This window comes from Schistocerca serialis, chromosome 1, assembly GCF_023864345.2.
Source record: "Schistocerca serialis cubense isolate TAMUIC-IGC-003099 chromosome 1, iqSchSeri2.2, whole genome shotgun sequence".
Classification (NCBI taxonomy): domain Eukaryota; kingdom Metazoa; phylum Arthropoda; class Insecta; order Orthoptera; family Acrididae; genus Schistocerca; species Schistocerca serialis.
In genome coordinates, this window is record NC_064638.1 from 371,953,466 (window position 1) to 371,970,548 (window position 17,083).

At 39.0% G+C, this 17,083-nt stretch overlaps 1 protein-coding gene across 1 annotated transcript in view; it reads left to right on the plus strand.

Moving 5' to 3' along the window:
- The window catches only part of LOC126470627 (prenylcysteine oxidase 1-like), a 79,585-nt gene that overhangs the window by 46,221 nt on the left and 16,281 nt on the right, over positions 1-17,083 (plus strand). Inside the window, exon 4 of the mRNA XM_050098597.1 lies at positions 10,653-10,861. Within this exon, the coding sequence (XP_049954554.1) occupies positions 10,653-10,861 (209 nt within the window). The remainder of the gene's footprint in view (positions 1-10,652; positions 10,862-17,083) is intronic.

A 17,083-nucleotide genomic window follows, 5' to 3' on the forward strand; every position in this document is an offset into this window, starting at 1 on the left:
GTCACGCTGGTACGTTCTGTTGCTGTGTGTTTCCATTCCATGATTAATGTGATTTGAAGAGAAGTAATAAAATGAGCTCTAACATGGAAAGTAAGCGTTTCCGGACACATGACCACATAACATATTTTCTTTCTTTGTGTGTGAGGAATGTTTCCTGAAAGTTTGGCCGTACCTTTTTGTAACACCCTGTATACTCCTTCCACCTTTCAGCTGGCCCTTCTGTACTTAGAAGTGGTTTTCCTCTGAGCTCTTTATATTCGTACAGCTGTTTCTCTTTTCCCCAAGGGCCTCTGTAATTTCCTGTAGGTGCTATTTATCATTCCCCTAGTGAAATATGCTTCTAAATCCTTACATTTGTATTGTTGGCAACAATCAGATGAACAGTCAGTTTAGACAGTTGTTGGAAAACAATCAACTCATTTGGTTGTAACTTTATGTATCATTTAAATTATTCATTTGTTCTTTTGAATGAAACCAGTCTTAGGGAGCAACCAAATGGAGACACGCAAATCAGTCGGTTGTAGCTCTGTGTATCGGTTGGATTATTACACTTTCATTTCTTTTGAGTGAAACCAATCTATGGGAGCAAATGAATCAAAACAGTCGACAATCCTGCATACTGGCCCAGTTATTTGTTCTTTCTTTTCAAGTGAAACCAGCTAGTCTTTTTAACTGTAGCTAAGTGTCCTGCACATTCAACATCAGCATCCTGCTGCTGCCAGGGCCAGGGTAGCAGCTGGCATCGCCGCTAGCACAGATCCTAGTAGTGCTGCTTGTGCCGGCCACCACACTACCTTCTTGTGCTGGCTGCACCCCTATCCCTGGCAGCAGCAGGAGGCGGCTATGCCAGCAGCGCCACCCACTCGCCCCCATTGGCCATCATACCCATGGAAAATCGTGAAAAGTATTGGAGTTAAATCACTCAGTCTCTGGGACTGAGTGATTTAACTCCAATACTCATATAACTGATGTAACTGACAGACACTTGTCTCAGTCATTTGTCTCGCATTGAATGAAATCACTCAAACCAGGTGTGTGAGTGAAAACATTCATGTAATGGCCACAGTTGACAGATTTGTGTCAGTCGGTTGTCTTGATTTTGAATGAAATCACTCAAACTAGATGAGTGAGTGAAAACATTCATATAACAGCCACAGCCGATGGAGACTTGTTTCAGTCGGTTGTCTTGCATTGAGTGAAACCACTTAAACATGGTGAGTGAATGAAAACATCTGTATAGCTGACATGGCTCCAGAGACTAGTTTCATTCGTTTGTTTCATCTGACTGAAAAAACCGACTGAAGAAACAAAAAGCAATCAGCTGGCCAGTGTGTTGTTGAAAACAGTCAGTTGCCCCATCACTATACATTTGTCCTCTAGCCACTTTGCATTTCCTAGCAATCTAATTTTCTAAACATTTGTATTCCCATTTTGCCTGCTTCATTTGCTGCATTTTATTTTTTTCATTTCACCAATTAAATCCAATATCTCTTGTATTATCCAAGGATTTATACTAGGCCTCGTGTTTTTACCCATTTTATCCTATGCTGCCTTCACTATTTGATCTTTTAAAGGTACCCATTTTTCTTCCACTGTATTCCTTTCCCCCGTTCTCCTCAACCGTTGCCTAATGCTCACTCTGAAGTTCTCAGCAACCTCTGGTTCTTTCAACTTACCCATGTCCCACCTCCTTAATTTTGTATCTTTTTTCAATTTCTTCAATTTTTATCTACAGTCCACAGCCAATAAATTGTAGCCAGAGTCCACATTTGCCCCTGGAAGTTTCTTACAATTTGAAATCTGGTTCCTAAATGTCTGTTTTACCATTATATAATCAGTCTGAAATGTTCTGGTGTCTCCAGGTCTCTTCCACATATACAATCTTCTTTAATGATTCTTAAACCAAGTGTTAGTGATGATTAAATTATGCTCTGTGCAAAATTCTACCAGGCAGTTTCCTCTTTCATTCATTTTCCTGAATCCATATTCACCTGCTATTTTTCCTTCTCTTCCTTTTCCTACTATCAAATTCTACATCTACATCTACATCTACATTGATACTCCGCAAGCCACCCAACGGTGTGTGGCAATTCCAGTCCTCCATCACAATTAAACCTACTATCTGAATAATTTCTTTTATATCATCATAAAATTGTTCATTAGCTGCAGAGATAGTTGGCATATAAATGTGTACTACTGTAGTGGGTGTGGGCATCACGTCGTCATAGTGTTCTCACTATGTTGCTCATAGTAACTTTCATGCATTCCTATTTTCTTATTCGTTACTAAACCCAAATGTGAAGTATGGAAATGTAAACAAAAAGGATGTTTACTTGTTCATGAATTTTGTGAACCCCTTTGACTTGATCTACAGGCGAAGCCTTTGGAATGTAATGATGAAATTTGGATTTCTGATTAAACTTGTAAATCTTTCTAAAATGTGTGGATCATAACATATGCAGGGTGTTGCTAAATGAAATAAAATGTGACCAAAAAGTTTGGACCAAGACAGGGAAGAGTCTCTGCCCCTCTTCTTCTTAATGTAGCTTTGGAGAGAGTTGTGAGAAACTGCTCACTGGGATCATCCAAAGAAATAAAGGTGTTAGAATACGCAGATGGTATTAATAAAAGATCTGTTATCAGATTAAGCCCGGAGAATAATGGTACATACTAACAAATGTTTCACAATGGTTTATCCTTAATCTGGAAAAAAAAACATGTATTGTGAAATTTCAAACAAATAAAAATTACTTCTAGGTACCAGATGTGTAGAGTTGAACAAAACAACCAATCATGTCTGATAATCAGAAAACATAAATTCGGACCCACTGAACTGTTCAAATTTCTGCATGCAATGATTGATGAACAAAATCAGAGAAAGTAGAATTGAAAATGAGACTACAAAATGCTAACTGTGTTTACTACTCCATACAGAAATTTCTAGGTTCTGATGTGCCTAGGCAAACTAAAATGAAGCTATGTAAAGCAACCCACAGATCAGCCCTAACCTAAGAAGCAGAAACAAGGAGTTTAAACTGAAAGAACACCGGTTAAAAGTTTTTGAAAACAAAGTTTGTAGGAAAATTTGCAGTCCATATTATGGTAATGAACCACAAAGCTGGAAGAGAAGACACAACACAGAAACCCACATGTTATCACAACAAGCAATAACAGTGAGACTAATAAATTCCAGAAACTTAAGTGGAAAGGCAATGAGATGAGAAGGCCATGTGATCACAGTAATATTCAAGAAGAAGACCAAGCAGGAGACTCAGGAGAATATGACTATATGAAATTAAAATAATACCCAAAGTGTGGCCATTAATAATAATAGGCAAGAAGTAGCAGAAGACACAGAAGCTTTTGAAGGCAACATGTCAGATTGGCATAGGATCGTCAAGTCCTTTAGCAACCAAGAAGTACAAAAAGAAGAAGAAGAAGAAGAAGAAGAAGAAGAAGAAGAAGGACATTCTACTAGAATTAAGTTCATGAGGTCATATATTGCACACTCTTGAAGGGAAGCCACTATGGAAGCCAGACTGAGCTATTGTTAAAAGATTATTCTCAGAAGGTGGTTCAGTATTCTGTTTAAAGCTAGTTTCTCAAAAAAATTTGAGAGCAGGAGAAGGAGGGAGACTGGTTTCCATTTTTGCATATTGCTGTTACTACTACATATTTCAGCTTTCAGGAAGTATTCCTTGTCTCATTGACTGATTACAAAAATAAATCAACCATCAAGTCAGCATATGGTTTTGGTACATTGTCTAGTAATATCATCATTGCCAGAATAGTTAATATTTTTTAGTGAGCTAATGAACAACTCAATTGGCAAAACTGATGTTTGATGGTGGAGTACGCACTGCCTGTCTAACAAGAAGACCACAATGGCAATCAGATTTTTGTACTTTTTTATATTTGTGGTACATGAAGTTGAGAACTCAAATATCAATCACCCAAAGCAGTCAATGCAACTCTCAGTCATTCTCAAGAAAATTGGCTTTGAAATTTTTTGAGCATCTGTTGTTATATCCTAAAGCAAAGCCAATTTTTTGTCCAGTAGTGTGGTTCTGTGGTAGAATGTTTGCCTGCCACATAGAGGGGCCTGGGTTCAACTCTTGGCCAATGCCAATTTGTAAAAAAAAAAAAAGGTGCATGTTCTGTGAGCATTGTCCTGAAGCCTAAAATATATAAAGATGGGGAAAAAATCAGTCTTGTTTCAGCATTCTTGTTTCTAGTTCCCTGCATCATTTAAATATAAATTTCATCAAATGTGCACTGATTAACGCATATCTGTCATTTTTATTAATATAATTATTTCTAATTACATATTGCACACAAAAATCCAGTATTCACTGCAAACATAAATTCTTAATTACCAATTTTTTATAAAATATTATTAACAAAGATTATATAATTGGATAGATAAGAAATCTACTCACGAAGTGGCAGCAGAATACGCACATAAAAGACTGTTGGAATTGGCAAGCTTCCAGAGTCAGTGGGTCATTCTTTAGGCAGAAGGGTTGCTGCCTTTGTTGATCAAGGCCTGCAACCCACAGGTCAAAGACTCCCCTGCTAAATCAAAGATACCAACCATTTCCTAGATCGTCTGAAATCCATGCCCATCCCACTCCCGCTACACACCTTGCTTCTCACCACTGATGCCACCTCCCTCTATTACAATATCCCCCACATACATGGTCTGTCTGCTGCTGAACATTTCCTCAGTCAGTGCCCACCTAATTCCAAACCTATGACATCCTTCCTACTCACCTTAATCAACTTTATATATACCAACAACTACTTCACCTTTGAGGGGCAGACATAGAAACAGACCAAGGGTACGGCCATGGGAATCAGGATGGTTCCTTCCTATGCCAGCCTTTTCATGGATCTCTTGGAGGGGGCTTTCCTGGGATCTGTGTCTTCAGCCCCTGGTTTGATTTAGATACATTGATGACGTCTTTCCTATATCGACTCATGGTGAGGCTGACCTGCTAAAATTCCTGGAATCTCTAAATACCTTCTCCCAATTAAATTTCACATGGTCCTGTTCTGAATCCCATCCCAATTTCCTTGATGTTGATCTCATCCTCACTGAAGGCCAGCTACACACTTCTGTCCACATTAAACCTACCAACAAACAATAGTACTTACATTTTGACAGTTACCACTTCAAAGTCAAACATTCCCTCCCACACAACCTTGGTATCTAAAGCAAACGTATTTGTTTGGATGCAGACTCTTTGCAGCAATACACCACCATTCTCACCTCAGCCTTCACTGCACATAGTTACCCCACCAGCCCATTTAAAAAGCAGATTTCCCGAGCCATCACATCCAATCCTGGTACTGATGATCCCTCCACAAAACAGCTTCAGAGCACACCATTGGTGACTCTGTATCACCCTGGTCTGGAATGTGTTAATCATGTACATTGACAGGGCCATGACTTCTTAAAATCATGCCCTGATATGAGATCCACCCTGTCTGAAATTTTGCCCACCACACCTAGAATAGCTTTCTATCACCCTCCCAATCTCCACAATATTCTGGTCAAACTCTATCCTCCTCCCGCACCCATCTCCCTACCCTGTGGCTCCTACTCCTGTGACTGTCCCCACTGCAAGACTTTCCCTATGCACCCTTCTACCACCACCTATAATAGCACTGTAACTGGCAAAATATATATTATCAAACAGAGAGCAACCTGCAAAATGACACGTCATATACCGGCTATTATGTGAACCCTTTTCAGCCTTCTACATCGGCATGACTATCACCAAATTATCAATTAGGATAAATGGGCACAGGCAGAGGGTGCATACTGGCAATTCACAATGTCGTGTTGCAGAGCATGCTCTACAACATGACATTCATAACCTTGGCACCTGTTTCATCACACACACCATCTGGATTTTTCTCCCAGACAGCACTTTCTCAGAACTCCGCAGGTGGGAACTAGCACTACATGATGTCCTTGATTCTCGCCACCCACCTGGCCTTAATTTACATTTATTTATTCACTGTAAAACTACCCTTTTCTTCACTCTGTTTTATTTTTCTATATCTTTCATTGTCTTTCCCATCTATTTTTCACCGCCCACATCTGTTCTTTACAATGCACTTAGCTTTTCACTCTTATAACTTCACAATGTCTTAGTAGTAATCTCTGTCTTGCATATTACCCTGTCTTCCTCCTTTAAGCTCTCAGGTTTTCAAATCTCGTCTGATGCAGTTCAAAACAATCAGTCTTTCCTTCTCATCCCATACAGTTAAGTCTCCCCTGACTGCAGTTCTGGGTGACTTTCCCAAAATCTACCCCTTTTCCTAGACTTCTCCAGTCCTTTTCCTTCACCCTTCTTCCTTCCTCTTCAACCCTTCTGTCTGAAGAAGGAGCCACTGGCTCTGAAAACTTGCTAATTACAAGTCTTTTATGTGTGTGTTCTGCTGCTGCTTGGTTAGTAAATTTTTTGTCTATCCAATTATACAACTTTGTCAATAATTGATTGTTTCCACTGTTATATTAACAAAGATTGTTTTTAAAAAAACTATGAATTAAGTTTTTTCATATTTATGTAGTCTAGCTTCATGAAAATGCTCATGTAACATGCACTTTTGTTTAAAAATTTACCAAGGCTAGGAATTGAACTCGGGCCAATCATGCTGTAGGCGAGCATCCTACCACAGAGACCCATGGGGCATTGAAAAAATAACCTTGCTTTGGGGCATTAAAGGTGATTTACTTGAGAATTTTTTAGATACACACTAAACAACTTTGTCATTGATACTTGATTTCTGAACTTCATATACCATAAATATTTAAAAAGTACAAAAATCTGATTCACAAGCTGCGACATTGTTGCGAATAAAACAGTGACCCATATATACAATAAGTTTCCTTTAATTTACTTCTTTGGTCACAAACTTTTTGTTAACAGATTACCAGTTTCGGTCTACAGATTACCAGTTTCGGTCTATAATGACCATCATCAGATCTGCAGCAAAAATGGGAAAAAATGTAAATACACCACAATGAAAAGTACTACTGACAAATATATGCATTTGAGCACTTTTTAAGTATGAAGAGGCATACCTGTTTTATAAAAACAAAGTCCTAATGTACTGCAGCCATAGTGCCATCGTCAAATGTTAAATGCAAAATCGGCACCAGCATCATCAAATATAAATAAATAACATCATATGTATGAGTCATGTTGTCAGTATCACTACTGTTCAAAACAAGCTGCCATACAGTAGCCACAAGATGTTTGTGTTGCAGGTTCACCAGATGTCACTTATGTCTGCATAAACTAGTTTTCAGTAATTAATTGAACAATGTAAAATAAAGGGAGTAGAATAGTTGAAGTCTGTAATGAGCTTATAATGTATAAAAGGCATTACAGTATCCCCCTTAGACTGTCAGAAATTCTGTTTTGTATGTTTCCAAATCTGTTACTGAATAACATTGCTCAAATAGCTTTTCAGTACAGTATTTACTGAGATCTGAGGCCTTGGACTTTTTTTCCACTTTTTTGTGTATGCAGCTATTCCACCTTTCCTTATATTACACCTACAGTAATGTGCTACTAACTTGTATGCATCTAGGTACATCTGTTCAGTTTCTCTGACTTTCAGTTGATGTTCTGCTGTGCGTAGCACATCTGTAGAAATACCTGTAGATTTTTCAGTGACTTGTATTGGTATTAGAAACTCATTTTCCTAATGAACAACTTCTTATATTTTATATATCTAAAAACAAAGAAGATATGACTTACCAAACGAAAGCGCTGGCAGGTTGATACACACATACACACTGTGTACACTGTGTATGTGTGGATGGATATGTGTGTGTATGCGAGTGTATACCTTTCCTTTTTTCCCCCTAAGGTAAGTCTTTCCGCTCCCGGGATTGGAATGATTCCTTACCCTCTCCCTTAAAACCCACATCCGTTCGTCTTTCCCTCTCCTTCCCTCTTTCCTGATGAAGCAACTGTTGGTTGCGAAAGCTTGAATTTTGTGTGTATGTTTGTGTTTGTTTGTGTGTCTATCAACCTGCCAGCGCTTTCGTTTGGTAAGTCACATCTTCTTTGTTTTTAGATATATTTTTCCCACATGGAATGTTTCCCTCTATTATATCCACTTATTATATATTTTAATGGACAAGTCCTTATTATTATGACTGTTAACTCTTTGTAGCAACTGTGTCTATAGTTATTCAGCAACTCTATCTTTTAAAAACATCCATCTTAAAAAACGCACCGTGAAAATGTTGTAAATTGCAGGGATTGGACAGACAGTGATCTGGCTGTACCGAATGTGTCTGGAAATTAGTCATGCAAGTAACAGTCTTTTGCCTGACACATACAGGTACAGACTATGTCATTTGGGGTGCAACTGCATGGGGGTGATGTATTGATCATATCCACTTGTGATGCCCCAAACCATTTTGTTGAGCATCTTGTGAAGCTCTGCATTTACACATTCACCCAGGCATGTCATATACTCTTAAGAGTGCCACAATCTTCACACAAAACCTTTATGAGGACTGTTGAATCAATTTGATCCTTCATGAATCAGTTGCTGTGTACTGTACTTTTTACTGGCTTACAAAGGAGACAAAACAACCGTGATCTTAATGCACTGTTGCCCACACCAAAACTGAGTTTATTGTGTGATTTTTCTCCCTGTAATTCTAGTAAAGCTGGTACCTTTTAAGAGTAGCAGGTCTTTTACCAGTTCTTTATTAGTAACAGTTTCTTCAGGAATTAATGACCTGAATATTCTGAGCCTTTCGGTCTTTTATTGGATGATTAAACATGATGCAGTTTTGACCTCCTCACTGCGGTGTCTGCACATAGGGACTTCTTTCTGCAGGTATTTCCTTAACTTCCCATGGCCAGTCAATGGCCCTCCCTTTAGTTTAATCTGTCTCCTCTTTTAGTCCAGGATGACGAACTTCTCTTGAAACGTGACTTTGGCATTGTTAGCTTCCCACGTTTCTATTTTGGATCTTAGTCCAATATTCTGCATGGTGCTTCCTAATCCAGCTACTTAGTTTTCTTCTTACTGTCTTCTTAGTAATCTGATGGAGTTGTTGCACCTATCCTGGCCAGCCTGTCAGGTTGTTCGTTGCCACTGTTTCCTGAGTGACAAGGGACCCACAGCAGGTTTACACTGTTGCTTATTCCCTAGTCTCACATGTGCTTCATGGCAGTCTCCAATAATCTTTGATCTACTTACAGAGATTCAGAGCTGTTTGAATGAATGTAGATGCCGTGATCTTGTAGCAACTACGCAGATTTTCCTCTACTTGCACTCTGATAGCAAATATTTCCACCTGGAATACCATGAGCAGCTTCCCTAAATTGGTTGCACTTTCATCTGTTTTCCATCCGTCACTAAAGTAGACTCTGTCTTGTGGAAGGTATTTAGGTTTGTTCTTCCACTGCTCCTTACTTCCAATTATTACCTTGAAAGGTTTATTGAAGCAGCTGGAAGTAGTTGTACAATCATCTGGCATTTTCCCTGACAATTCCTATCTTTACTGCACCATTCACAGTATTGGTGTGGAATTCTGAATTTTCTAAAGGTTTCCAATTATTTTGAGTTTGTAACTCCATGCCCATTCTGCTGCCTCCATTGTAACTCAAACAGCATATCCAGCCTGGTCTCCATCCCAGCAATGTGTCTGTTGCTATTTCTACCTGTTACGTCTAAGTGGGCCAATCTCTTTACCTTGCCAAGCTCCTTAACAGCTGCCTTCTGTTTTACTTTATTCCACTGTACTGTAGCCCCATAACTCATCATACGTCTTACTACAGTGGTGTGTATCTAGTACAGGACTATTACAAATGATTGAAGCGATTTCATAAATTCACTGTAGCTCCATTCATTGACATATGGTCACGACACACTACAGATACATAGAAAAACTCATAAAGTTTTGTTCGGCTGAAGCCGCACTTCAGGTTTCTGCCGCCAGAGCGCTCGACAGCGCAGTGAGACAAAATGGCGACAGGAGCCAAGAAAGCGTGTGTCATGCTTGAAATGCACTCACACCAGTCAGTCATAACAGTGCAACGACACTTCAGGACGAAGTTCAACAAAGATCCACCAACTGCTAACTCCATTCGGCGATGGTATGCGCAGTTTAAAGCTTCTGGATGCCTCTGTAAGGGGAAATCAACGGGTCGGCCTGCAGTGAGCGAAGAAATGGTTGAACGTGTGTGGGCAAGTTTCACGCATAGTGATGTGGAAGATTCTCTACCAAGAAACGTGCCAGAACTGCGAGCTTGCATCAACAATGCTTTCGAACTCATTGATGGGGACATGCTGCGCCGAGTGTGGGAGGAACTTGATTATCGGCTTGATGTCTGCCGAATCACTAAAGGAGCACATATCGAACATTTGTGTATGCGTAAAAAAACGTTTTGAGTTTTTGTATGTGTGTGCAAAGCACTTTGAAAATATCTCAAATAATAAAGTTATTGTAGAGCTGTGAAATCGCTTCAATCATTTGTAATAACCCTGTACATGAGGCATTTTTAGCCAGTAAGTTCTTTATTCCTTTATCCAAATAAAAGTATTAATTATGTAATGTGTGTGTGTAATTCATTAATTAGTGAGCTATTCTCTGTTTGTTCTTTCAGGATCTATGGACTACAAAAATCAGGATTTGCATTTCCAAGTGTAAATGATTTAATGGCAGGAACAGATTTAGAACTTGCAGAGGCTCTGCATGTGTCACTTAAGGAAGCTCTTCTACATGAGGGATTTTCCAAACTGCTGATTGACGAATTAGTAACAGCAGCAATTGTTGTAGACTATGGTCAGACCACAGATGTCCATCAGTTTGTAGGTGAGTTAAAAGTTAATTGCTCATAGCTGTTAAGAACCCACAAGTTTGATGTTTGTTACAAATGTTAGGTATCTGTTTTGACACACATACACTAACCTTAGTTAGTAATGTTATTGAATCATGCAGATATTAAGAGCATATCATAAACCTTTATAATTAAAAAATATCTCATGTGTAAACATTTGGTCATACATTTTGCCCAGTCTTGCCAATGGTACACAGTTCATTATTGTCTCTATGCTGCTCAACAAATTATTTTCTCTCGTAGTAATAGTAGCACTAGTATAAAATATAGTTCTTGTTAGTATGAAAAGCGGTGTGCATATTGGAATGAAATTTTCCCATCACCTTGGCTCAGAGTTTAAATGTGAATCATTCCAGCGATTGGCGGAGAAGGCTGAGAAGACCAGTGTGTTTCACAGAATTTCAAAACAGCTTCAGTCTGCAGCGTTGTTCCCAAGACTGACACTGTCCCTCTGGCCCTGAGTTAAGTGGGAGGCATGTACCAGAGACTTTCAAGTTTCTGTACTGTGTCAGCCCCATGCTGTGACTTCCTAGACTTGCATGATAGGGCTGAGAACCATAGGGTCCTCCTGAATGGGTCAGAGTTGCACTTTAAGCTCATATTTTGGTTACATCCCATAAAAATGCTGATGTGTTGCACCTTGCCAGCATTGTGGAAGTGTCTCCTTTTATTTGGTATTCGAATATTATATTTCATTTGAAAAGGGGCAATGTTTGGTAATATTTAAAAGAAAATATGCTTCACTGAACATTTTTTGTTGGATGTCAAGTCTAACGAGTCACAGAAGTCAGACTGTAATTAGTTGTTTTGTCATAACAATGGCGGATGCCACAATTTGCCTAATAGTTAGACGTACAAACAACACAAAAGGTGTAAAGCTAACTCTGTTGTTGTCATTCAAAGGTGTTATTTGTTATGGACATAAATCTTTATAAAACACTAATATCACATGTTTAATTTATTGGTTTTTATGTTGTTATTCACCATGTGCTCAGATACATTGTCGAACCTCTGAATGGTACTTTCATTTCATTGTTCATTGTTATAGTGTTTACATTGGGGCTTCCCGTCATGTAGGAAACAGTCATGCTTTGTTGCCTTGTACATTTTTCAAACAATGCATCATTTATGGGGTTGTGAAAAGTCCCTGGCGATCAGTGCACCTGCTTGCTTTGAGGCCAGAAAAGAAAAGTCATGAGCAGTTCAGTATCACAGCTAGTAATGAGAGCATCTGAATGTTTCAGTATTAGTGAAAGTACACTGAAAGGAATTTCAAGAGGATATAGAAAAACTTCTACATCTATATGACTACTTTGCAATTCACATTTAAGTGCTTGGCAGAGGGTTCATTGAACCACAATCATACTATCTCTCTACCATTCCACTCCCGAACAGCGCGCGGGAAAAACGAACACCTAAACCTTTCTGTTCGTGCTCTGATTTCTCTTATTTTATTCTGATGACCATTCCTACCTATGTAGGTTGGGCTCAACAAAATATTTTCGCATTCGGAAGAGAAAGTTGGTGACTGAAATTTCGTAAATAGATCTCGCCGCGACGAAAAACGTCTTTGCTTTAATGACTTCCATCCCAACTCGCGTATCATATCTGCCACACTCTCTCCCCTATTACGTGATAATACAATATGAGCTGCCATTTTTGTGTCTGTATAACCAAAAATGAATTGTGGCAGGAGACAGATGTTTGCATTGGATGAGTTTACACAAAGGAATCATAGAAGGAAAATCTACAACTCCTGTTTGGGAAAGCAGTTTCTATCCATAGTGGGCGTGTTGAAAAAGTTGAAGACTGAAATGTAAGACTTCTCTGAATGCTATTCAGAAATAGGCTTCAGATACAAACTGAGTTGAGGGAAAATAACTGAGTACCAGGAAAAAAGAGATGAGTTCTTGCATAAAGTAAGAGACTTGTGAAACACTGAATGGGCTGTTTATTACATTGATGACAGTTGGTGTAGTGCAAATCATTCAAGAAAGTTTGGATGGCAAGAACAAAAAAATGCCTTATGCGTCAGAAAATGTATACAGTAAAAAATGCCTTATGCATCAGAAAATGTATACAGTTGACAAGGAGAAATAGAGCATTTGACTGTTTTCTGGGAATCGCCTTAATGGTTAATTACATCATTTTATGCTCATAACATGGTTATTTCCCCTCTTGAAATTCTGTATTTTTTTATAAAAATGGAAATCAAATTCAAATAATTTGAAAGCCCACTAAAATGCTCCACTCAATTCATATGATACCTGTGACATTACTGCTACCTCGCTGCTCCTATTATCATAAAACTTGTTCACAGTGATGTCTTGTTGTGGAATTTACATTTCAGAAAACTGATTACAAATTGTGTGTATTGCCACACTATACAAGTACATCCATAAAAACTCTTGAAAAGTTGTTTTAGTGTGTCCCAAAGGATGAGAAGGTGTGTAAAAAGTGGCTGCACTGCTCCAGCAAAATGCCACCACATTGATGCCCAAGTTCCCTTGGTTAATTAAAAAACACAATGACATCAAATTCTTAGTAAAACTTATTATACTCGCTTCATTGTGCATCATTTGGTAGCTCGATTGGTAAGAGTGATGGACTATCGAATATGTGAAGATGATATCCATAGGTTGCTGGTTCGAATCCAGCTATCAGAAATATTTTAACATTTTGTAAAACAAATTGACAGTCCTTTTATATGAAAACCAAATCACAATTACAAAACTTCACCACACAGGTTAGAAATGTAGTATATTGTTTTTTCTTGGCATTTGCATGTGCTTACATTTGCAATAGTTAATGTGACCACACACTATTTCCTTTTGTGAGAAACCATGTGTTCTTTTAAAATCTTTCTACTATCTAATTAGGATCCTTATTGTTTAAGTTTTTGAAGTTTCATCAGCTTACATAAGATGAAGTTAAGTCTGATGTTAGCTTACACTCACAAACAGCACAGCCCATATTTTGTGTGTTGTATGTGCTTTGTATCTCTCCGCATACAAAACTTCATCATCCTTCACCACATTGTACTGTGGGAGCATGTTGATATCTTCACTAATAGCAGTGCTTTCCAAATGAGGTAATTGTTTTTGAGCAAAGTAAATGCATTTGTCCTCAGTTGTTTGCAGTCCATTGTACTATATGTTGCACCACATAGTGCATGCTGCAGGTAGCACATCTGTTGAGTGTCTTATATAGCGGAAATGAGCACTAAGATTTGTCAAGAATAATTTTATTGTTCTTTGTCATAATTCATGACTGATAGTCAACAATCTACGTCTAAGATATGGGCATATTTCCTAAAGTTCTACATTTGCCTAGTTTTGTGTGAGTATAATTATGTTCCAGGGAACAGGGACAAGAAAGTCCATCCTTGCACATATTGCTGATCTAATTGAGCGGAGCATAAACACATCAACTTTCGTAAGGTTTCCTCTATCAGCATTCACAATATTCCTCTCTATTGTTACTTAAAAGTTGTAAATACGTTTTTCATCACTGAATTGAAATGGAAATGGAAATGAAGTTCCATGCTTCTTGATGGAGCGTAGGGGAACAATGCTAGGCATGATCCTAATGGGTGGTTTTCCGTTGCCTTCCTCTGACCGTAATGGGGATGAATGATGATGATGAAGATGACACATCAACACCCAGCCGTCTTGGGGCAGGTGAAAATCCCTGACGCCACCGGGAATCGAACCCAGCACCCCGTGCTCGGGAAGTGAGAAGCTACCGTGAGACCACGAGCAGCGGACCATCACTGAATAGCTAAACTATATGTAAAAAAAGTACATAAAAACCTAGTAACTTCGGCTAACACTCCTGTAACACACACATAGCTTTGTCTGTGACATCATCAGAGCTTTAGCCAATAACAGAATTTTTTCAGTCACATGATGAAATCTTGATATTTAATGATTTTTAAGCTTTAATTACATAAAAATACCAGATAATTTTTAAGAATATTGACTGTAAATGAGAGTTACATATTATAATCATTCAAAATCACAAGTGAAACTGTATTTTTAACGTAAACTGTTGTTGAAGACTGGAATGGCTGGAAAGGAGGAATTCAAACACCATCTAGGTCTGGGATTATAATGTGCCACATTGGGAATGAAGATGGGTTTGTGTAAAATGCTGGCTTAGAATTTATTGGCCAAAAAGAAGATGCAGATTATCATTTTGGGATAAATAGCTGACACGGCAACAAGTGGTTTAGGAACATACTTGAAGAAATTACCAAACAGATCTGTAATTATTATAGATCAGACTCCATAACACACAACGATAAATCAAGTACCATGAAATCCACATGTGAAATAGAGGAAGGATTCTATTATTGAATGGATAGAAAGCAATAATGTGACACTTTCATCTAGTGCCTTGTGATATGAGTAATTTACTAAAGCAAGCGTACTGCAACTCACACATTCTCACTTACAATTTCATGTTTTATTTTCCTCTACTCGAAACGTCAACTGTATGCTGCAGTGCTGTATTGGAATGCTGGTACAAAGTTGCCATTCATTGCTGGTGAATAGACACTTTTCAGATATTATAGTAGTGGCAACGCACTGGTGCAACAATTATGTTCCATGATAGCCTTGCATGGATTGCAGCTGCTAACGCAGTTCCTTTACAAACTTTTAATGACACACACAGAGAGTATTCATTAGTAATGACATACGATGTAACGAACAAAAGCTCAGACTTTACTCCCATGCTATGCTGTCTCTGCTGCAATAGCTGCAGTGATAACTCAATTGCAGCATCTTTCATTAGACATTATAGCAATGAAATGAATAATCAGAAATTAATGGAAATCTGCCTGCAAGTAGAAAAAGAATTTCTCTCCTAATTGTGGTCTGGCTTCTGTGACTCCACATTGTTGACACTTGCGAAATAATGCACAAAATAGCATACTTTCTCTTAAATATTGCCGCACGTGTCGCCTGTTTTCAACTAAAATGTGACATTCGTACACCAAATAAAAGTAGGCCTTTCCGCTATACTAGCAAGGTACAACACATCAGTGGTCGTCATGCAGTGTAACCAAAACATGAGTTCAAAGTAAGGGGTGTACCATTATGAAATGGGTAACAGGTCGCTGATTGTGCGTGGGATGTACACAAGACTTCATTTGATTAGGCAACTCCCATCCAGTCCAGATAAGAAGGTTGTAGGAGACCTTACTGTATTAGTATAAGATCAAAAGAAATACCACACTATCCTCCACCCGACCCCTTTTCCCACAAACCCCCTCTGCAGATAAAACTATTAAAATGCTAGAGATCAAGTATGTTGTGATCCTCTCTATTCATGTTGTGTATTAATGATCTGCCAGAAAATATTAATAGTAACCTCAATATTATGAGAAGGAAAGTTGCTACTCACCATATAGTGGAGATGCTGAGTCACAGGTAGGCACAACGAAAAGACTCTCACATTTAAAGCTTTTGGCTGTTAAGGTCTTCATCAACAATAGACACACACTTTGGACATTAAGGCCTTCATAAACAATACACACACACACACACACACACACACACACACACACACACACACACACAAATGCAACTCACACACACACAACTGCCGTCTCAGGCAACTGTGACCACACTGCGACTAGCAGCACCAGTGCATGATGCGAGTGGGTGGGGGTAAGGAGGAGGCTGGGGCAGGGAGGTGGAGGGACCATATGGTGGGAGTGGTGGACAGTGAAATGCTGCAGGTGGGCATGGGAGAGGTGTAGAGGGGGAAGTAATGGAGAAAGAGAGAAATAAAAAGACTGGGTGTGGTGCTGGAAAGGCAACATGGTGGATGGGTGAGGACAGTGACTAATGAAGGTTGAGGCCAAGAGAGTTACGGGAACATAGGATGTAATCCAGGAAAAGTTACCTTCAGTGCAATTCAGAAAAGCTGGTGTTGTGGTGTTGGTGGGAAGGATCCATATGGCACAGGCTGTGAAACAGTCATTGAAATGCAGGATATCATGTTTTGAGCAACAGGGTGGTCTACTTGTTTCTTGGCCACAGTTTGTCGGTGGCCATTTGTGCGGACAGACAGCTTGTTTACTGTCATGCCTGCATAGAATGCAGCACAGTGGTTGCAGCTTAGCTTGTAGACTACATGACTGGTTTCACAGGTAGCCCTGCCTTTGATGGGACAGTGATGTGGTGACC